The sequence below is a fragment of the Genypterus blacodes genome, unplaced genomic scaffold (assembly GCF_046128005.1).
Source record: "Genypterus blacodes isolate CSIRO-AG114 ecotype Tasmania unplaced genomic scaffold, CSIRO-AGI_Gbla_v1 ptg000094l_1, whole genome shotgun sequence".
NCBI lineage: Eukaryota > Metazoa > Chordata > Actinopteri > Ophidiiformes > Ophidiidae > Genypterus > Genypterus blacodes.
In genome coordinates this window covers 1,205,614-1,228,578 of record NW_027466898.1, presented here as the reverse complement: position 1 = coordinate 1,228,578, position 22,965 = coordinate 1,205,614, and the positions used below count along the sequence as shown (strand labels likewise).

The following is a 22,965-nucleotide window of genomic DNA, read 5'->3' as shown; positions in this document are numbered from 1 at the left end:
TAACGAAGACTAATAATGATCTAACTGTCACCTGCATCTTCAAGAATACATGCTATATATGTATAATACAAGTACATATTTATATTTTAACAACATTACAATAAAAACTAAATTACATTATCATGAACATAATTGTGCTGTTGTTGGTAGCTTTTCTTCTCAAATCTGGGCCAAATGGGGTGCTACCTTCACAGAGGTCTTTGGCCAGAATGCCAGAATGCCAGAACCATATTTACCATTTTTTATCATTACATGTTCTCTCACCTGTTTTGGTATTAAAAGCACTGACTGGTATACTTGGTCCAAAGACTTACCTCTCCTTTCAGCCACATGTTTCACTGCCTGCATGAAGCTCTGCCGTCTTACACGTAAATGTCTAATTAAGGACCATCTGCGGATTGGTCCAGGAATACCGCATTGGGAATTGACATATCTAATCTATAAACAACCACTACTGACATCTGACATGGAAATATGCAAACTATTAATCAAACAGCAACAACACCTGTTAAAAAAAACCAATGCTGTTGCCACAATCTGCAAAACAATCTAGGACCTGAAACACTAGCAGCACATACAGTAAAAGGATAGTCACATAGTTCACTATGGGCAAAAGATGTTGAAGATGGAGCTCACTTATGACCTGGAAATCTAGAAACCTCAATCCCCATGCAACATGGTGCTGTATCAAATATCACAGACTCACATGAAAAAGGATTATTGGCTTACCTAAAAGATCAATAGGTATATGTTGAAATATATGTGTATGCATGGGCATGAAATACATGATTATGTTTTTGCTTTGTTTTACTTATCTTCTTCTTTTGCTTATCTTAGTATCATCATCATCGTCATTCATTCATTACTTCATGTGTGTACTTGCACTCTGTATGGCGTGATGGGGGAGCAGCAGCAGAGCATTGAGGTCGCAGAGGAGTCTCTGAAAGGTCATTTCAGGTAAAGTTTGGGAAAGCAGGCCGATGGAGGAGGCAAGTCCTTTTGCAGGGTCACAGAGGAGGATTTGTTGTATTATCAGCGCAATTTGACTGACTGATTCAAGGAAAACTGATTCATTCTGTTTATGTGGTACATGCAGGAATGGGATACATAAAACTAAATACCAGTAAAAGACTTTGTGTCACTTGTTTTGATGAGAGCAGTGGTTAGTTAAAGTGTACATCACACACCAAATAAATGAAAACGTGGAGACTTGAATGAATATGAAACTCAGATTTATTGAGGATGTTTTGGTGGTACACATCTAATCTGGTTGTCCCAGTCAGCCTATTCCATCTTTTTTACTCAATGAAACTGGAAGGAAATGCCGTTTACAAACTTTAGTGGAAAGCTCATTTTCCCTCAGAACAGAATAAGAAAAAGTGGATCCCAAAAGACAAGAGTGTTATGTATATGTGGCTGCTTTTGATAATGTCAAAACACACAACAAGATAGCAGAACAGAAGAGACATTGCAGAAGAGAGGAAATTACAGATGTGACACTGTGTGGGTGTCAGCAATATACATGTTCGCTTTATAAATTCGAGGTGGACTGAATTGTAGCTGAACCTCCTTCTATGCAAATATATGGTTTTCTGTTGCATCTTTGTGTGCAGTGATTGTTGCTTTGCAAAGATTATCTGCCATGACACAAGCATGGTCTTGTCTGTATGACGGGACATCCAGCAACCAAAAGACAGCCAGGCCGACTGATGAAAAGAAGAGTGGTCTGACTCATATCTTTGCTGCTCCTTTGTTTCTGGTCTAATAGACTCTCTGCCTCTACTTGTTGAAGGTACTCTCTGACTCTCTGAGGGTATGTGGTGCCAAAGAGGGAGCGGCCACACAGGAAGTGACAACAAAGAAGTGTAAAATTACAATCAGAGCACATACTGAGATTTCCAGGGGCATATGCTGTCTGTGTGGATTGCAACAGGTTACAGACGCTACTGTGTGTCAGTAGGGGGAGAGGGCTTTGTGGTGGTGAAGCTCATTGGAGTGGTTGCCAGGAAGAAGGGATGAATAAAGGAGGAGAAGAAAAAAAGGACAGATGAAGAAGGGGTGGGCAATGATGACAACTGTAGTGTTTAGAATCTGCGGGCGGTTGTGAAGGAGGATCGCGCAGAACTGCTCATGCTGCTGCCGCCGCCGCCGCCGCCGCCGCTGCCATACATCATGCTGCCGCCGCTGCCGCCGCCGCCGCCTCCGCCGCTGCCATACATCATGCTGCCGCCGCCGCCGCTGCCATACATCATGCTGCCGCCGCCGCCGCCGCTAAACATCATGCCGCCGCCGCCGCCGCCGCCGCCGCTGCTCTTAAGACCTTGTGAAGGAAATGTTGGATGCATTATTGGTCATGCTGTTTGTTCTGCCCCATTGAAATTAAATTGTAGAAAATAGAACTCGTTTTCACTTTTTTAATTCATGATTACTTGAAAATTTCCATAGACTTTCTTCTGAAAAGCGATGATATGGATGCTTACCGGAGGATGTGGAGCTGCTCTGTATGTGGATACTTGCTGTTGGACCACCAGAGGAAATTCTGCAGGGGGTATATTAGATGGTTTAGCTACAGGTTCTGCTACTTGTACAACAAGATGCAATGGCCTCTCTCAGTATCTCTAAAATACTACAATCTTTTTTACCTTTCCTCCTCTCCCTCCAGGAGTTTCTTGTAGGTGGCAATCTCAATGTCCAGAGCCAGCTTGAGGTTCATGAGCTCCTGGTACTCACGGACCTGGAGGGTCATGGTATGCTTGGCTGCCTGCAGGGCTTCCTCTAGATCCCTGATGCGATCTTTGGCATCCTTCACAGCCAGCTCTCCACGCTCCTCAGCCTCAGCGATTTGGGCTTCCAGGCTGGCACGCTGGAAAGTTGTCAATATTTAGGGCTTTTCTGATAAACATGCAATTCATGCTGTAGCAATCAGCTGTAAAATGAAAATCTCTACATATGTAGCAGTACAGCCTACCTGTGCCTTGACTGCCTCAATCTCATTCTGAATGCGGTTAATTTGACGGTTGAGTTCAGCAATCTCAGCCTTAGAGGAGTGAATGTCGTTCTCAAATCCACTTGCATTGGTCTGCAGCTCCTGGAACTGTAGATATAAGAAATGTTGTTATTGAGGTGCTCTGAATATAGAGAAATCAGGAAAGTAGTCCCCTCCATCACTTGCAAATTGCAAGGTGTGTGCTTCATATTGATCTTGTGGATTGCCAATGATATTGGAGAGATAATCTTCAATGTGCAAGTTGTACCTTCTGTGTGTAGTGGCTCTCTGTGTCCTGGCGGCTTGTTTTAGCGATTTCCTCAAACTGACACTTCACATCAGCAATGACCCCGGCCATGTCCAGAGAGCGGCCGTTGTCCATCGCCACAATGACTGAGGTGTCCTTGATCTGGCTCTGGAGCTCACGCATTTCCTGAATGTAACATTGAATGAAATTCAAGTTTGGTTTGATAGTAGAAGTCATGTTATATTCACTGATAGAGTAGCTACAGCATATCTACTTTTCAGTGTGCTATATTTGGCTTACCGCATCGTAGACAGCCCTGAGGAAGTTAATTTCATCCTGAAGGGAGTCAACCTTGGACTCCAGTTCCACCTTGTTCATGTAGGCCCCATCAACATCCTAGAGGCGTGAGAAAAGCAGTTTGCACACATTTTAGAGTCTGATAAGGAACAACAAATTACTCCACCATCATTATCGGTTTGATGCTGTGACTGACAATTGACTCACCTTCTTGAGAAGCACAAACTCATTCTCCACACTAGCACGCTTGTTGATTTCATCTTCATATCTGACACAAAGAAACAGTAGACATGATCAGTCGGCTTTTTGGTTTACAGGTGGCAGCACAGAATTTGAAAAAGATGAACATTTTAGTTCAGGTGCTGTTCTCACTTGTTTTTGAAATCCTCCACCAAGCCTTGCATGTTCTTCAGCTCTGACTCCAGCTTCATCTTCTCATTGCCAAGCCCATCCAGCTGTCTGCGCAGGTTGGCGATGTAGGCCTCAAACATAGCATCGATGTTGGAGTGGGTGGTGGTCTGTTCCTGCAGCAGGCTCCACTTGGTTTCCAACATTTTGTTCTGTTGCTCCAAGAAGCGGACCTGGAATGTAAAATCATATTTGGTTAATTTCACTTCGACATCATGATTATGAAGTGAAAAGTAGACTTTATTTTCTGTCCTTTATCTTCATCATTATAGGCATGCTCACAACATGCTCACAAAGACGTCTCAATTATTTGTCTTACTTTCATCAGGTTGTCCTTCCATCATACCACAAACGTGTGTGACTTTCTCTCATTAAAAAAAAGCCCTTGCAATGTGCCTATCTTGGCAGCCGCCATACTAAAACATCACCTCAGGGCAGGGATGTGCCCTCGGAGGTGACACCCACTTCGGAGTCACTTTGCATGCCACAGCCGTGCCTACTCTTGTGAGATCATTCTTTGAGAACAATTCCCATGATCTCAGGAAACGTGTTTCAACACCTGCTGCTAAGATACCATGTATGTCATCTAGGTATGAGGCTGACAGAAGAATAGACCCCTCCCTATTTTGGTGTCTGCAGAAAGACTTGGCAAAGTCAGGCCTATGGTGCCACTCCACCCCTTAAACCTGAGGTTACCACTCCCTCGCCCCCAGAATGCATACTTTCTTGCCATGAAACCTTAATAACCTTAATAAATTCTATATGCCTAAGGGTATGTAACTGTCATGTAAATAGATAATTGAGGTTTTCAATTTCTATAATTTATCATAGCACTGTCCTGTATAAATATGAAAATTAAGTAATTTAAAAGTATCATGTGTATTTATGTGCACACTAAACTCCTGGATATTTAGCTTTGCATCATCTAATGTGAAAAAGAATTACTGCTTTGAGGTTAGGACCAGCTCATCTGTATGATCACACACATTGGGTGTGGTTTGTACACAATGTTGGAAAAGCTAACTGAGCATTTTCACGCACAGGGCGTTGTCCTGATCTTCTACCTGAGAGGAAAGGTCCCTCATTTTTACAGTCAAAGGCTTTACAATAATGTGCATTGAATAATGTAAAAACATAGTCATTTATTTTGGAGTTTCCATACGACTAAATATTCTCTTCTTTTCTGATATATGTAATACATGGAAGTTCACACATAGACTTTAAAAAAGAACTGACAAAATATGAGTACGTGCATTGCAGATAGAGGTTAGATGGGCTCCACTTTCAGCTGCACTGGAGAAGGCTTATAAATCCTTGCTGCCATGGGGATAGGTGATCACCGGATCCCCTCAGACACAGAGAGCTGTCAGTGACAGGATAAGGTCACACTAGTGTTTGCTACCTCTCACTTCTGTCTGAACCTACACAGACACAGCTTGCAAGGAGCCAACTATTTGGAAAAGGAGCACCAAGCAGCAGTTACCTTTCAGTTTCAGCGTAGCTTATAACTGATGCATAGTGGGGCTTTACGAACACTGATCATGCAGACTGCAATAAGAGTTGGGCCCTTGAACTTGCATTGAATACAGGGTTGGATCAGTTGCAGCGTAATATTTAATGAGCCCAAGGGAGACAGACTGCAGCTGTTCACATGACAATTACACAATCTAACAAACTGCTGCATACAGTGAATTTACCATTCATGCATTTCTAAATGTTAACTATGTGCCTTTCTGTCAACTAGAAGTTGTAACATGCAATTACAGATTTAAAGATTGAGCTTAATCATAACTCTAACTAAAGATAGAACAAACACATATAGATTACTTACCTTGTCAATAAAAGAAGCGAATCGGTTGTTCAGGGTCTTGATGGCTTCTTTCTCCTGGGTACGGACAAGCGAGATGTCGGGGTCGATGTCAACTTGCATGGGGCTCAACAGGGAGGCATTGCATGTGACACTTGTGATGGGAGGGATACAGCCACCACCGCCACCATAACCGCCACCGCCACCGCCACCGCCACCAAAACCGCCACCACCAAAACCGCCACCACCAACACTACCAAAACCGCCACCACCGCCACCTCCACTATAACCGCCACCACCACCATAACCGCCACCACCACTATAACTGCCACCACCATAACCAACGCTGCTACTACCATAACTGCTGCCACCACCATAACCGCCGCCCCCCCTACTCATACTCCCTCCATAAACACTGAGAGAACTTCCACCTCCACCTCCAGATTTTGCCCCGTATGTCATCGTACGTCTCATACTACTACCACCACTACCACCACCACCAAAAGTCAAGGACTTGGATGAAAAACCCTGAAACATGACTGGTTTTTGCAGAGGAAGTTCAGAGAAAAAAAGATGAGTAGAGAGTGGGCACGGCAGTGGAGTGGAGCGCACTAAGAGGAGAGTCAAGTCCCTCTAAGTATCTTTCTTCTGTCTACCAAGCCTTTTTATCTGCCTCCCAGAGAAGGTGTTTCCCATAAACTCCACCTCCTCTGCACCACCCCCTGAATGCTCCTCCTTTCATTGAGCTCTGGAAGGCTCACTTGCAGGCAGGTAAATTGACGTGGAGCCGTCCAGCCTGTCAGACAGGTAGCAGTGCCACCTCTGTAAGGCGATAAGGGATCAAAACACCCAGGTGCTCACAGAGAAGCACTGTCACAGCCTCAGGTGAAATTGCAGGAGACATGTTGGCAAAGACTTTTATGTATTTAACTAGAAGGGCTTTCTGTGCAGTGTGGGTGAAGCAAACTAATTACCACTATTAACACAAGGGAATATGATAACTTTGATGCATTAAAAGTTTTTACATACTTCATGAAACTGCATTTGCAACAGTGTATTTCATGTGTGTATGCCTGAGACTGCATGCGTTTGCATTGAAGCAGGCAAAGAGAGCCCTTTCGCAGCCAAAAGAACCTTTGGCATGCCCAATCCCCCCAAACCTTCCATTCTACTACACGCCAACATCGTGGTGTCACTGTTTGTCTAGGCCAGGGGTGGAGTCAAACATGTATTTTTGGGGGTAAAGAAATCAAGTATATGGTCTGCTAAGTAATCATCATTACACTCGAGCTCAGAAGCTGAATATGAAGAATCACCTGCATTGCCAAAGCGACATGTTTAAAAATAGGTATAAGTATAGACCTATCATGGATCATCCCATATCCTGATCTACTTAGCTTGCAATGTTTTTTGCAGTCTAAATCATGGTAATATTTGTGAATTGAGCCTCTGAACATGTCAGACAAGGAACAATGCTTATGTGAGACAAGGCGGAAACCTTGTGACTTTCTTAAACTATTGGATAATGCCAATAAGGCTCATTATTATGAGGTCATCCTCGCAACGGCCCATACTCATTCCCCTTGAAAAGTACAATGGCCATGGTATATACTGTGCACATGAAGATCGATAATATGATTTGCCATCCAATTTTTGATGGTTATAGCATTCCACAGAAATATAGGCAGTCTGCATTACTGTGTCCTGAGTTAGCATCACAAGGAACAAAATAAGTATAAATGCTATATATATGTATATATGTATATATGTATATATATACATATATATACATACGTATGTATATATACGTACGTATATATATTAGACTTAACACATTATGGCTATTGAGTGCCATAATGAGTGTCACGAGACACATAACAGCCTCTAAAGTATGCAATTTGGACAAGCAGAATAGGCAATGGCATATGATTATAACACTGAAAATATAACAAAGAGAAGGTGGGTGGATGGTGCAGGATAGTGACAGGAGACACTGATCGATTTTGAGAATAAGTGGTAGTTTTCTTGAAGTGTTACATTGTAGCCAATGTTGTTCAAGGGCACTAACAGTAAAAGTATGTTTTAGATGCAACAGCGCTATAGGACAGAATTAAGATTAAGCCTCTTGAGGAAACCGGTTTTGCAGAGAGCAGGGTACTTACATGTCAGTGCATGAAATTAGATGGAGACAGGCTATTCTATGAAGAGGTGTTAGACAGTATGCTCACTGTTACAACCTCAGTAAGTCCAGGAAAAAGGGCTAACTAACATAAAAGACGATTGGATGTTATCAGGGGAAAAATTAACCAAAGGGGAATTGTTTATTTATATGGTGCAACAGGTTTACAGTACTTTTAAACAAATGGTGACTAACCAGGTACACAATTACCAGAGGAAACTGTGTAAGTTGGGTTCTCAAGACCCACAACCAAGGGGGGAGGGGTGACAGGGAAAAGGTGCTTGACAACAATCAATTGCTATGTTTAGGAAATGGACATGGCACACATCAAAATGAGCAACATGAGCTCTGGGCTGCCTCTGATTGGCCACCTGGTGGATTGGCTGAATGATGGGTGGATATTGTGAAACTTCTCCAAGTCTAGCAAGGGAATCCCTTGACTACAACACTACACATTTCTCTTGCTGTCTTTTTTGCTGGTTTTAAAGGCAGACGTTTAATGTGAGGACAGACAGTTAAATGTGTTAATGTGTACAGAATGTACCTTTGCAATGAGTCTTTTTGGTGTGGCTGCCAGATACTCAAACAATTGTTTGCGGGAGAGCAACATTGTAATTTGAGGGAATGCATGCATAGTACACTTGTGGGTAATGTCATCTAAGGGCATATATCAAGAACATGTTTGATATGATGTTTGCTTTGCTTTATTTGCTTTAATCTGTTGAAATGGGTGCTGAACTGAACACCAAGACGCTCTGCATTGCTTCAGTGCTGCATCCGTGGGCAGTGTGAAAAAGACCATATAAGGCTGCAAGTAGTGAAGAATATAGCAATCTAGGGATGAATGAAGGACCTTCACTTAGACTTGAGTCTTTCAGAAACAGATTTTCAGGTTTATTCGTTCATTTCTACTTGTATTGTCATTTGTTCGGGCCTGTATCTTATTGGTGATTGAGGGGAAATCTTAATTTCTTTGATGAATTTAAGGTCTTTAAAGTCAGTGACAAAAGAAAAATCATCTGTTGCATAATTGACAGTTAAAGGGAGAAAAAACATCAGGAGCAAATTTCTTGTTCCGACAACCTGGGGCTTTTGGTACCTGTTGGAACCCATCTCACGCTCTCTGACTTACTGTAGGTGTTGGCTTCTTGTCCTCTGGTATTGTAGGGGAATCTAAACAAGCCGAAGGGTGCAACTGAGTCACACCCAAAAGACTTTTAAGCACTGAGAGAGAACATACCTGCATACTCATACTCTCTTCATACTCATGTTCTTCTTTAATACTAATGTGTACCGCCGAAGATGAACTAGATGATTAGTAATTCAAAGGGTTCATATGATTCTGCAATGTATATCTTAATGAAATGTATAATGTGTGATTTCATAATGAAAAAATGTCACAAGGTTGTCATTAGTTCCAATGACATCATTGGTGTAACTGATGGTTTAGATTGCACCACTGTTGTGAGTTTTATTGGATGACATCATTGTTGTTTGTTTGATGGCATTGATTGTTGCAGAATATCATTTTTTTTGTTTTTAAGCATCTGGCATTACAATGAGCATCCAGTTATTGGACAATTCTTGAGATTTCGTGCATACAGAAGGGAAGACAGAGAAAGAAAACAAGACACAAAAGAAAAAGAAGAGAATGAAAACAATGAAGAGAGCAAGCATGTGTGATGTACATTAAGTAAAGGGAGAACAAACAGCGACAGTCACCAACCAGAGTCAGCAAAGATACCGTACACTTGACATGACAAGACTATGTAACCGTGGAGACTCGAATTACATCAACGTTGGCACACTTGACATCATTGCACCATGCCAACAGTTGCATACCACATCATGGGCTGTGGCAAGTGAAAAAAGGGGGTAAACACAAGGGGAGAACAAAACAAAAGACAAAAGTGTAATGTACTGCAACAGTTTTTTGACCACACATTAGAAATGTCATAGCTAAACTAAGGTGCCCTACATCACTTGACACATCAGGTCGGGCTTGCCCAGTGCAGAGAACTTTCACACTCCTCAGCTAGTGAGTTGTGGTGAGGTGAGCTGTTACGGTTTAACCTTGCAAAGAACTGAAATAACTTACATCTTACCCAACCACTACCATTAAAGTGAGTCAGCTCTGTCAATGCCAGCAAGCATTGTCCTCAGCAGTAACAGCCTGCCTGAGGTAATGCATCTGCAGCCCATCCCAATAAGTCAATACGATGAACAACGTGAGTTAGAAACAAATCCAGTACTTTTGTACATGGTAACTAGTTTTAATTGCTTGTGTAAAATCCAGTTAGATCTGAAGCAGTGGGGAAGCCTTGTGTCAATACTAATCTCTCAGCCTCTTATTAGTCTTATTCTAGCCAGTATTGTATGCAGAATCATAACTAATATCATTAGCTGTAAAGAAAAGCTACAAAACCCATTGTACACCCTATTTTCCATGCATAGACAGTTGCTGTGCATGCAAATGAATGAATGTGTTGCAAAAAGCACAACTGTTTGTTGATTTTCTTTTTTTGGGAATATTATTTAATGTAGAAAAGATTTGACATTGACAAAAAAATTGGAGATTGTATATATTCAGAGACATTAATGAGAACAAGGGGAAGAGATACACGTGTGAATTAAGCGCGGAAGCAAGCAAAGCAACAGTGACATAGCACAGCTAGTGACCTGTACAGTTGGGTCGTACAGGTAATATATTATTTTGTTATTGCTGATAAATGTTCTGTACCCAAGTGATCATTTTGTAACCAAATTGTCACTCATTTCATTTTGGAGATTTGTTTTATACATTCAGAGGAGGAGAAACGAAAATACATAAAGCGAAAGAAGACAACTAAAAGTCAAAGTAAGCATAAAATGTTTAACCTGGTCAGAGAAACATGTGAAATATAGCTTTTCAGAAGGTACTTATTAGATTTTAAGAGAAAATGTTTTGCCTATCCTCAAAGGTTGTGGCACCCACAAATCTGTTATAGGATTCGATTTCATCTGGCATGATATGACATGATATGACTGAGTCTCTCCCGTCTGCACATGTTGTGGAATGCTTGCATGCTCATGAGAACCAACTTTCAAATGGGAGTTTTCTCCAATGAAACTTGGCAAGGAGATCCCCCAAGAAAATTAAGACTAAGACTTAAGTACATGACATTGGAATCATCCAGGTATGTCTTTGGCACATTTTGTTACCAGCTGCATTCTATGAAATTTTGCATTTTATGACAGTGTTTTACATAACTGCAAGAGTTGCCCATATCATCTATCACTTGATACAATCTTTGCCTCGACCATGGCAAGGTCATGTTATTAGTCAGGAACTTAACTGTACTGAGCTTTACTGTCACACCTTAGTGGTCAAGACAAGTCCTGACATGTCATTTATGAATAACCATCGCTGCAAAACAAATGCTGCACCACCTGGATTCGCTTGTTTACTCTTCTCTGTCGAGGATGTGATTACCGGTGACTGAAGATGATGAAGTGATGGTTGGACGGAAAACCTTCAAGCCCTTGGACTTGTGTGACACATGGGTCTGATATTGTTTATAATCTATTTGAAAAGATTGACTTTGTTGCAATCCGCACCAGAACTTGTAGTCAAATGTTTCCTCTTACCACCAAGTTGGAGTGAAACTTGTTGACATGGGAAATATTTCAGTAATCTTTTTTTCCTTCTTAAAGACTTGCACTCTGCAAACCAATCCAAAACCTGTCCACCATTAACAAACCTGGTGAAAGTTTCCTCACACCCAGTGCTTTTCCAAAGCAAATCTACAGATGTTTGTCAAATACGATACGGTTGAAAAGGATCTAGAAATTCTAGATGAATCAATTCTCCTGTCATCTGCCATTGTGCTGCTGTTGTATATTCAAGTTTGACAGATTTCTACATAATCAAACACACTGTACTTCTACTTGCCAACTAAACTCATTTTAGATTTCTGGTTAAAATGATTATTAAATCAAGATGAACCGGGCCAGAACTGTGTAAGGCCATGTTCAAGGTTCATGCATGGTACCAAAGTAAACAATCAACACTCTTGTTGTATGTAGTGATGTTTGTGTTGTGATTTTTTAAATACATTTTTTCGCAAATTATCAATGTAATCGCATTGATATGGACACAACTACATTTTCTAAAAGTTTCTGCACTTGGAGCGTCCAAAGAGGGGAGTCTGAACAAGATGCTGGGTTGATCATTTGGCATGCAAGGTGCAAAGTTTAACCCCTCCATCAACTGGAATTTACATAGTATGATTGTGACTAGTTCATGTGGGATTTGCTAATAGATTGCTGTAGGGAGAGGCATATAAATGCCAGAATATTAATGTTATTGCAAACGGTGAGAAATGAAATATGGGAAAGACCAACCACACCCAGCAAAAACCTGCACGATGAATGCAGAGGGGTAGTATACATTTTTCAAAAACGCTTCATTGAAGAAGCTTAACGCTGACAATCTAAATCAGTGTTGACAAAAGCAAATATAACCACTATTTCTCTTTGCAAAGCTTTTGTTGTTTTGAAGATCATGCACATACATACTTGGCCTCTTTGCTCCTGTGGTAGTTTGATTTTATTGCTTTACAAAAACATAAATCAAAAGTAGATTGTACTTATATAGCGCTTTTTTTCCAAAGTGCAATGACCTCACATTCACCCATTCATTCACTGAGGCAAACCATGCAAGGAGCCAACCTGCACATCAGGAACAGATAGGGGTTCAGTGTCTTGCTCAGGAACACTTGGACAGGCTTTCTATGAGGATCCTCTGGGAATGGCAATGGATGGGTACAAAGGGTACAATCCTGTTGGCTCAACCAATAATACTTATTTTAAAGGGTGAATAGGAGGTACAGAAGTCTAATCTGACTGGAAGTTTGATGGGAAGGTCCTAGGGGGGTAGGGTTTGTCTGGAGACTTGCTACAGCACTGTCAGGAAGAAATCTAACATGATCTTGCTGTTCAGCCAGCAATGTTCTCCCTTTGAAGTTAAGTCAAATTAGGAGAGTCAACGCCTGTCCCTCCCATTGCTATAGTGTAGGCGGGCTGCCACAGATTTGTAGCACATTATATAAAAATTATAATTAATATGATGGAATTACTTTTGTCAAGTAATTTTAGGGTGCCAGTATTCCCATAACACAATGGTAGGACTGAGGGTGTGGCATGTAATTGATGATTACAGCTGTGCAGGCTGGTTGGAGAGGTGTAATGATTTTTAAGGCATCCATCTGACATACACCTTTAATTATTAATAAATGTAGGTAACATATTCAAATATGAAACGATCAATTCAGAAATAAAGTTTCCTCCATTCATGACCATCATGCACATTCAACCTGATAATGCTTTTTGGCATGGTGTCCAGGAACAGTTAATCATTTTAAACAGAAGTACCACAATGGAATATCAAGCCCATTGAACATGTTTAGAGACCCATTGACCTACTGCATATGATCAGGATAAAATTAAAGCTGGAGCTCTTCTGGTGAGCCAACAGGGGCTTCCTATTACTGTCTCACAATAACTAAAGGAATACACAGCATTTCCCACTTGGAGATGCAAAATGCAGTTTACTATGGGGTCAATAAATTCAAGCAGGTTTACCCTATTGGGAGTATAAATTTGCTCAGCAAATGTTATGGTCGTCTCTCAAAGAATACAAAGATGTTTTAATGCAAAAGATAAAAACAAAAAAGATAATGGACAATCTAAAATCCTCTTAGGAGCATGGATGTGGTTAGTAAGCTAAGTGGTAAATGTACATTTTGTTATTATATTGAGATTTTTGTTTGGCACAAGAGTAAAGCTAATCTACAGTCTTAAATCCTCTGGGAAGTGGTTAGTACATTTCCTGATTAGAGTTTCCCTCATTATCCCTTGACACAGCATTGTGGCCTAGTGGTTGCACCACAAAAAAAGCAAATCAGTAAAAAAAAAATGTTTTCAGTTTTCAAGATATGTTGTCATGAACTGTGATCTGTTCAACCCACCAACAATGTCATCCTCAGGTTAAGCAACAATCCTCAGAGATGAACAAAGAAACGAGCACAACCCACAAAAGTCACTCTCTCAAGTACAGTAAAACAGGAACAAATATAACATTTTAAATATAGGTGCACTAATGACAGCACAGTGTCTCTTTCTGTTGGTTCAGCCACTGCCAAACTGATTTGACAGGCTTGTATAACACAGCCACCTTAGGCATTCTACTGAATATATTCCATTCCATGATGTATGGCATGTCTCTTAAGCATCCTGGTAACATAAAATGAACTCACACACTAAAGATGAAGAAGACTTATGAATCTTTACATTGATGGTACTGATAGTTCATGCCCTTTAGGAAGAACTGTGGGAGGGGAGCTGTCCCTTATGTATGTACTTTTCACTTAGCGCATGAGGCAACTTGTTCAACCAATTCTGTAGCTATGCTTTGTCATGTTGGCATTCTTATCGGCAGCTGCACAGCTCTTACCAGTCTGCTGTGTGGAACCTATAGAGCTATGGGCCACGTTACACACACAGAGTGTGCATCTTCATGGTGAATGCCCACATATTGTGATTTCTGGGTTTATATTATGCAATTCATTTCAAATCAGAATGTTGCACTTTCACTGGTCTGCAAAAGAGTGCAGTTCATGTGTATGTATTCTTGTCACAGTTTCATTATATTACTTTGGTTTTAAGACTGTCACTGTGTCATAACTTGCTGTTGTGATTGATGTGACATCCTCAAGCTATGATGACACATTCACTGACACATTACCTCAAAAATATGTGAGTTTGGAAGGGATTGCTTGGGTGTGGCCACAAGCGTATTTGTGTAATTAAAAATGGATTGATTTACGACTAAAAAACTTATCAATTATTATTTGCTCAAATACATTTGGTTTAATGTGAGTTGTGTGCACCCTGATTTTGGGCTTAAGCTCATACTGGCTAATTGATGGTGCATTGATAGACATTACAATATACCGAACAATTTACAAACTAGTCCCTGGCTCTTACATCATGAGACACACTCATTGTCATTTACTTAAAATCATTCACTGCACTTTAAGACCAAGACATTGTTTAAAAAAATAATAATTTAAACGGCGTCATCATTTCAGCAATCAGCATCAATTGGTGTTGTGTACTGTAATGGACCAATCTTATGTGATTGTGAATCTATATTCACAAGTTCTTCAACAATCCTTTGCCTTACAATGGACAAACAGTCAAAAGAAAGAAATCAATAACAAAAAGAAAAGAAAGAAAGAAATCAATAACAAAGCATGATAGAAAACCTGCTGGGAGTATGGGTATGCTAGGGTCACAGCATGTGGCAAAGTGTACAGTAATCATCCATCCATCCATCCATCCATCCATCCATCCATCCATCCATCCATCCATCCTCTATGCCTGCTTCTATTGTGCACGTTCCCCAAGGGGCTGGATCCCCACAGTCAGTAGTGTGAGGCAAGATTCTGTGCAGCCTGGAGAAGAGGTCATGTGTGAAGTGTACTGAGAGCCTAAGAACCAGACTGTACTACTGCCGCAGGTCTTGGATCTGTGTGTCAATATTTGATCTGAACAGGCAAACTATCAGCTCTGATCACACACTGTGGCATAATCACCACACGAGGATAAAGTGCTTTTTGAGGTGAGACAGAGAGCACAGGTTCAAGTGCAGGGAAAAAATTGAGTTGTTCTAAGAAAACTCTCACTGTCAGGCCTTTTATCATCTCTCACTACACTTGTGAAATACCTTCCCTTTTTCTGTCAATAAAGCTGTCAAACGGATACAGCGGAAATCTTCATTTTGGCACTGAGTTGGAAAACATCAGATAAATATCGTAACTGCTGTTCATTATAGCCAAGAAACCACTGAAAATGTTCCCATGTAGGCCTTGCCTTTAGGTTAATCTCCCAACACTGCCTCACCCAATAGGATTTAACTCAGATTTCTGCACCCATTCCACTGTGAATGATCATCTTAACATGATTTGCAGCTGTTGCTTTTTCTGGCATGATATTAAGTCATTCAAATGATACTGGCAAAACATCCAGTAAAGGCGTATGCACACGTTGTATTCTGCAAATTATTACAAGTTCCTTCTGTCTTTTAACCTTGAAATTGTGTTACTGCCAGAGTTCACTGTTCTAAATTCAAGCTCGAAGCTACAGTAAATTAGATAACAGCTTCTGATAGATATTTCACACCATTAACGTGTAATTGTTTGGGGTTCCTTTTATAAGATAAGGGCTCTTGAGAGTCCCGTTTCGAGACATTTAAATTGACATTGTGTGAAGGCAGAATTCTAAAACCAGCTTCAGCTAGTTCTCTGTCATGTTCAAGTGTCTTGTAGAGGAGGAATAGTCAGTCAGAGTGTTTTCTGAGATGCATACCCTGCCCATCCTCTCTTTCTTTACTCTGACATTTATCTTCCCCTGACGCATTTTATGATCAGTCTCACTGTCTGCTTTCCCCGCCCATACCTCCAGTTAAAGGCTTGGTTTCCTCAGGCAACTTGGTTCAACCATGTCAGGAAAGAATGTCATCCACCCCAAGGTTAAACCACACCTCTCATCATATCTAAAAAATCAGTGCATCTGTCTTTCTCCCGTCAAACTAAAATGTCTTTCACTTTCCACACCCAGAACCCAGAAGGTCAAACACTGAACAACAGTAATTAGCTGCGTGCCACTGGAGTCACTTCTACTGTATGAACAACGGTTTTGTGCTGGTTTTTATTTTCATTTGAACTTTTCAAATGTGGCACTGCAAATACATTTGGTGATATTCAAATGTAAGATGCAATTTCTCTCTTTTTATTTACTTTTATAGAAATAATATTGTCATTGTATAAAGCAGTACAATAGATGTTAAAACAGACAAAAGAAACAACTCAATACATAAGACAGAAACAAATAATTAAAATAGCTGACATGCATTATTAGACTTGTTTGTATTCCCTAAGATGCAATTTTATGCACAATTACATAAAATTGAAAATTGAAAAAATCATGCATCATTTTGTATGTTTTTGGAAAGTTGGCATTTCGTTAAGTTACGTCATGCACTTCAGTTAAGTTTATTAAGATACTTCATGCAGACAGCCGCTTTCAGTTTGCTTTTACAGATTCTTGCTTTGAGTTATGTCACTCTATGTTTCATTTCATCATAAACTATTTTACCTGCTTTACTGTTACACATCTGCATGGAGCTTTGGAAGCAGTGTGTGTTATTTGATTCATCATGCCACACCCTTGTGTGTGATCGCGTACAAGCACACGTAGTCACACTCAAATACTCACACACCATGCCTGCACATTTAATCAGTTTTTTAATACTTTGGTTGTTGTGAATATTGTTTAGGATGGATTTGTGCTGCTTCCTGCTATTAATTGATAAGCTGAGGTTTTTATAAATGGCATTTATATCATTCATTGTACATGTTTAGTCAATGTGCCACTCCCTGCAGCACAAATACTTAACAGTGCAGCATGGAAGCAGGCTCCAACAAGAACTAAATCTTCCCGAAACCCTTTAAAGGCCAAATCCACCTTCCTTTTCTCCCATAGCGAATCAAATAAGGTTTGTATTACGCTTGGTGAGCTACGCTCACACTTTGCCTGAACCTGCTTTCTGCTTGCTGTGGTAAAAAACAAGCCTTGCCCAGAGGCATTCGCCAGTGACAAGCATGGGCTGTAATAACTATGTTGGGTGAGTCTGATTGAAACTTGACATTTACAACAGAGAACTTGAATGGTGCCCCCCGTTAAACCTCCATTCATCATTCCATCAATCCATTTTTGCTTAAGGTTATTCATATTGAAGGTCAAGCTGTGGGCGAGATGCAAAATAAAACATAACTCTAGGTAATTATAACATCTGAAGAAATACAACTTCTTGTAATGCCACACATGAAGATTTGAAATGAACATTTTTTCAGCATTTTGTCAATATAAAGTTTGTCCACTAACAATGTTTCTATAAAGTTTGAGGTCAGAAACATTCACATGCAACTACATGCACAATCAAATGTGATCATTAAAGAAAATAGAGAAGAAAAAATGTCAGTATGTTCTGCAGAGTTTAAAGGGTTAAAAAAAGGCGTAACACATTTTGCCCAAGCGTTAACTAAAGTATTGAGAGAAAGAGCCAGAGTTGTTTGCATAGCTATTATAACAGATGCATGAAATGGCACCTGTCATTTACTTGAATAACAATATATCAAACCTGTCTTTACTTTTGCATTCCTTATCTTGGCTGCAGCAACCAGTTTGTGAAAGCACCCATACACACAATTTTCCTAGTACTCTCAAAGAGTTTGGGTAAAGGTTGTGCATTGAATTTGGAGATGTATGGTTTACAGTATACAGCATGTGCAATGCTGATTGGGTGCATTTAATGTTATAATGAAAAGGCATGTGGGAGAAGAAAAGAAGAATCAAATCCAAAAACAAATCCAGCTTGAGGAGCATATTTTCAGCATGTAGCATAGATCGGTGGTTCTCAAACTGTGGGACGTGTACCACTGCTGTCACTTAAAGGGCCCACTGGTGGTAAGTCAGATTCCTCTGGAAATGTCCGGAGAGAATCACACAATTGAAATCTATGGGTTTTGTTAAGGCATCAAGAATAAATTGAAATCAGGCCATCTGATCTCATTCCAGGCTTTCATGATATCAGCAGGTTTACACATGCACAGTGCAAACGCCTCTTTCAGCACAGCACACGTGTAATACACATGCAACACATGGAAGTTACAGGCAGAAATCCCATAACTTCGATCTACTGTTAAGCATTACAACCAATTGCCAGCTTTCCCATGGTAACAATGTATTGTGATTGTAATAACTGACACACTGGTCTGTTTGTTCAGATATATCAATGACAAGGTGAGCACACATGGAAAAAGGAATGAGGAGGTTTTAACATGCCTCTGCAAAGTTACATAACAATTATTGCCTGAGGACAAGACTGATAGAGCTTTTGGGTAAAGGCGGAGAGAGAGAGAGAGAGAGAGAGAGAGAGAGAGAGAGAGAGAGAGAGAGAGAGAGAGAGAGAGAGAGAGAGCATCCTGCACAACTTGCTTAGTTCATGAAAAAAAGTTATGAGCATTCCAACTTCAACATTACTTGTTGCTTCAAAGATGATACAAGTCCTTTTCTGACCAAATCAAATAATTGTTCATTACCTGTATTGTTTTTTGTTTTTTTTAACCTTTTAGTTGTATTAGATGGTGGATCCAATTTGGGCTGGTTTATTTATGTGACATGAGGTCATTAAGACTTGAAATGTATGTAAGAAAATAGGCTACTGTGCACATACCAGCGTATACATTGCAGAACACTTAATAACAATAATGCCTCCTTTTTGGAAACCATGTGAGATCTGGATGCTACACACTTAAAATTGTACTGTGTACACACTTTGCTGCCACACCCTCCAAGGTGTTCTTCAACAAAGGCAGTGTACTGTATTCTCGTCTTTGCTCTCCATTTATGTCTACCTAACTTATTGCACTTCTACTCTAGCTCTAGTTATGCTCTTAGCTGTTGGTTTAGGAAGGAAATGCACTTACGATTTCTTGTGACCTGAAGTTCTTTTATCTACCTATGTTGAACGCACTTATTGGAAGTCGCTTTGGATAAAAGCGTCTGCTAAATGTCATGTAATGTAATGTAATGTAATGTCATGTAATGTATTGTCACTTGAGCCCTATTGTCAGTGACTTAACTATAGGTGATCAATTTCACTGAAGCAAGGAGGCTGCAGATGGATACATCAGAACTACTTCTAGTTTGTGTACCAAGTACGGAACTACACCAGCATAAATACATAAAAAATGTTTTGTAGTCAATATGAGTCAAAAAGCGGTCTCTTTATATGTCATGAATCTGCAATGTTAATGCAATTTATACATCATAATGTAAAAATTGCCCTGAAATCTATGTTGCATTACCTCCCATATCTTTTGGGCTGCTACAAAGGTAGTTTCATGCATCAAGACCAATGCTTAGCCTGCTCTGAAATATATATAAACATATGATTTAATAGATTGTTAAAATGAGAACACAGTACAATAGTGAAAAAATAATAGTGAATTGATAGTGTAATTAGGTCCAAGCCACTTTTATATTTATGTGGCAAGTCAGATTCAGAGACTAATGCCAGATGTGTGTGCTGGAACCAGTTACATGGTAAGGGTTATACTCGTCCAGCTGACAGTCATGTAACAGTAGGAAGAATCATGGACACACCCAGGGTGCATTAGTCTCAACTCCCTCTGTGTCAACTCATGCACACTACCTGTGTGAGTTCACAGTGGATTCTGATTTGTATGTGGGGATATTGCTATCTAGTGGTCAAAAGAGTGTTTCAAAGAATTGTTTACTGTATTTAAATAGCCTTATTCTTACATGCCATCCCATTTATGATTCCCTTCCATCTACTAGAGATAGACCTTAACGTCATCAACTACAAACACCAACAAAGGAACGTGACTGAAAGATGATACGATTGTACAGGCTGATGATGAGCAGAGGGCAGAAAACCTGGGATGACATCTGGTGGACAACTCTACCTCCTTTCCGACACCTTCCTGACTTGGTTACCCCAGAATATGAGCAGTTACTTGCCATCAGCCTCTGCACTCCAAGCTGCCATCCAAACCAGCAACCAGCAAACAGCAACGAACTCCATCAACACAAACAAACTGCATGTAAAGGTCAGACAGAGAAACAGAGCGAAATCTTCTGTAGATTCCCGAGGCATTCAGAGACAACATTTGCATCTTATCAGCTGTCATGTAATATAACTCGAGCAGAACGATGAAGGAGAATTTGTGAAGAACTGTATCTGTGATGCAATTGAAATTCTCTCCTCTGAAAATAAATAAATAAAAAGAATAGTGGCTGACCTCCAGTTGTCACGCCACACAGAGTTTTAGACATTTCATTGCATTATTCATCAAGAGCTTAATTAAGATCACGTTATTCAACCTGTGTTGTCAATTTTATTCGCACACATGCTTAAAAATGCAGGAAAAAGACTTCCCTGGAGATCTGAAACTTCACTGCAATGTGAGGTGGCTTTCAAGAGCGAGAGTGCTGTCTAACCAGTCTAAGCCAGTGAAGCTGTACCGACAAGAAAAGAACAAGAACAATCCAGCTCTGTGCAGTCCTCGGTGGATTCAACACCAGGACAGAATGAACCGTGAGCTGCAAGGGAGGTTCAAGATACGGCCTGATCTTGTGCAAACAGTCTTTGCATTTGTCAACAAACACCTTGCACACACCCACTTGTTCAAGAGTCATCTTTGAAAGGAAAGCCTTACACACTTTCCCTCTATGACAAAGACCAGAGCAGAAGCAGCTGGGCTCCTGAAAAAAAGCAATGCAAAGTTTGCAACATTGATTGAAAATCGACAGCTGGATTCTGAGAACACATTCCAAGAACTAAAACTGAAAGGGGCACAGATCACCTTTTGAATTTACATTATGACTGCTTGAAAGCTCCACTGGTGACCGATGAAGCAGCATCTCAAATAGAGATGATTTCTGAGGATTCCAAACTAAAATTCAGCAGAAAAATACTCAAATATCAAGCAGGCTTCATTGAAGCTCTGGACAATGTTAGCATATGTTTGTGTGTTTCTATTTTCAACTATGAAACAAATCAAATCCAAATGTCTGTCTGTTCTCACGGACAACAGCTTGGAATAATTGCTTTGAACTGCCACAACAAAAATTTAAGGCCATTGTGGAAAAAAGCACTGGCAGAGGTCCCACTGAGTCAAAAGCAGGTAAGAAATAATACACATTTGTATTTATGTCTATTTAAAAGCCTTGTTTTTGAGGGAGTTTACTGGCTTGTTTGGTGTCATTGCATGTGCGTTAAAGATTTCTTGTGGTGCTATGGAGTAATAGGGTTTTAATTTTTGGCCCTCCAAGTCTCAGGAGTTTGTCATCCCTAAACTTTAACAATGCTAGTTAGATTCACAGATTCACAGATCTGTGTCTTGGAACTCATCAGATGATTACGGCAACGGTTTTACTGATCAAGTTGACATGTGACCCTAGTATGTGGGTATATTGCCATCTAGTGATCAAAGCAGTGTATGCACACTCTTATGAAAGAATTGTTTACGGTGCTTGAATTGCCTTTTTATTACATCCCATCCCATTCCATTTATAATTCCCAGCCATTAACAAGAGCTAGACTTTTATGTAATCAACTATCTCACCGAGAACGAAGAAAGGTGACTTGAATATCATATGGTTGTGTATGCTGATGAGGCGATCGGGATCATGTAAGTGTGCCACGAGAATGAACAGAGGGTGGCGACCCAGGGACGACATCTGGTGGACAGGTGGAGAATTGTAGGACAACGAATAGCATTGCTTGTCGGTTCATAACTGGGGCTGCGTCTAACGATTATTTCTTTAACGATGAATCTACAGATTTTTAGTCGATTAATCTAGATTAATTGTTATTATATTAATATAACCATTAATTTCCCCCAAATAGATATCAAACTTGTCTCAATAATATTTCAATGTTTTATTCAATCAGCTTCTCTTAAAAACAAACAAATGTTGCATTATTCCACAACTAAAAATAGCCCGGTCCTAACTGATAATCTTTCTCCAACATAAAATCTCTACATGTGTCTTAAATAAGGGAGGCCGTAAGAACATAGTAAGACATTCAGTACACTCATACATGACTGTTAAACAGAAAAGTAAACAGAAAATGTGAAACGGACGTACAACAACACACGGTGTAACATTAAGTTAGCAGCGGTGCAGAAATTACTTTCTACATTAACAGTTACAAAATCAATTTGAAGCGACTACTGTAAACAGAAACGCATTCCGCATGTTGACAATCCAAATATCTCGTGCTTGGTGGGTGGGGACAAAAAGTAAACAGGATTTAAGATGCTGGCTTGACAAAGCGCTCCGGGATGCTTCGCCTCAGGTGTTCAAAGCAGTTGTCCCACACTTCCAACACGATCGAGGGAAACTTT

At 40.2% G+C, this 22,965-nt stretch overlaps 1 protein-coding gene across 1 annotated transcript; it reads right to left on the bottom strand.

The window, feature by feature from the left end:
• Positions 1-1,215: 1,215 nt before the first annotated feature.
• LOC143007871 (keratin, type II cytoskeletal 8-like) lies at positions 1,216-6,407 on the bottom strand. Its single transcript, XM_076159366.1, has 9 exons — positions 5,770-6,407; positions 3,903-4,111; positions 3,738-3,798; positions 3,534-3,629; positions 3,255-3,419; positions 2,969-3,094; positions 2,643-2,863; positions 2,481-2,539; positions 1,216-2,320 (listed from the first exon to the last, which is right to left on the bottom strand). The coding sequence occupies exons 1-9, from the start codon at positions 6,280-6,282 to the stop codon at positions 2,085-2,087; spliced, it is 1,686 nt and encodes a 561-aa protein (XP_076015481.1). The 5' UTR covers positions 6,283-6,407; the 3' UTR covers positions 1,216-2,084.
• Positions 6,408-22,965: the final 16,558 nt, after the last annotated feature.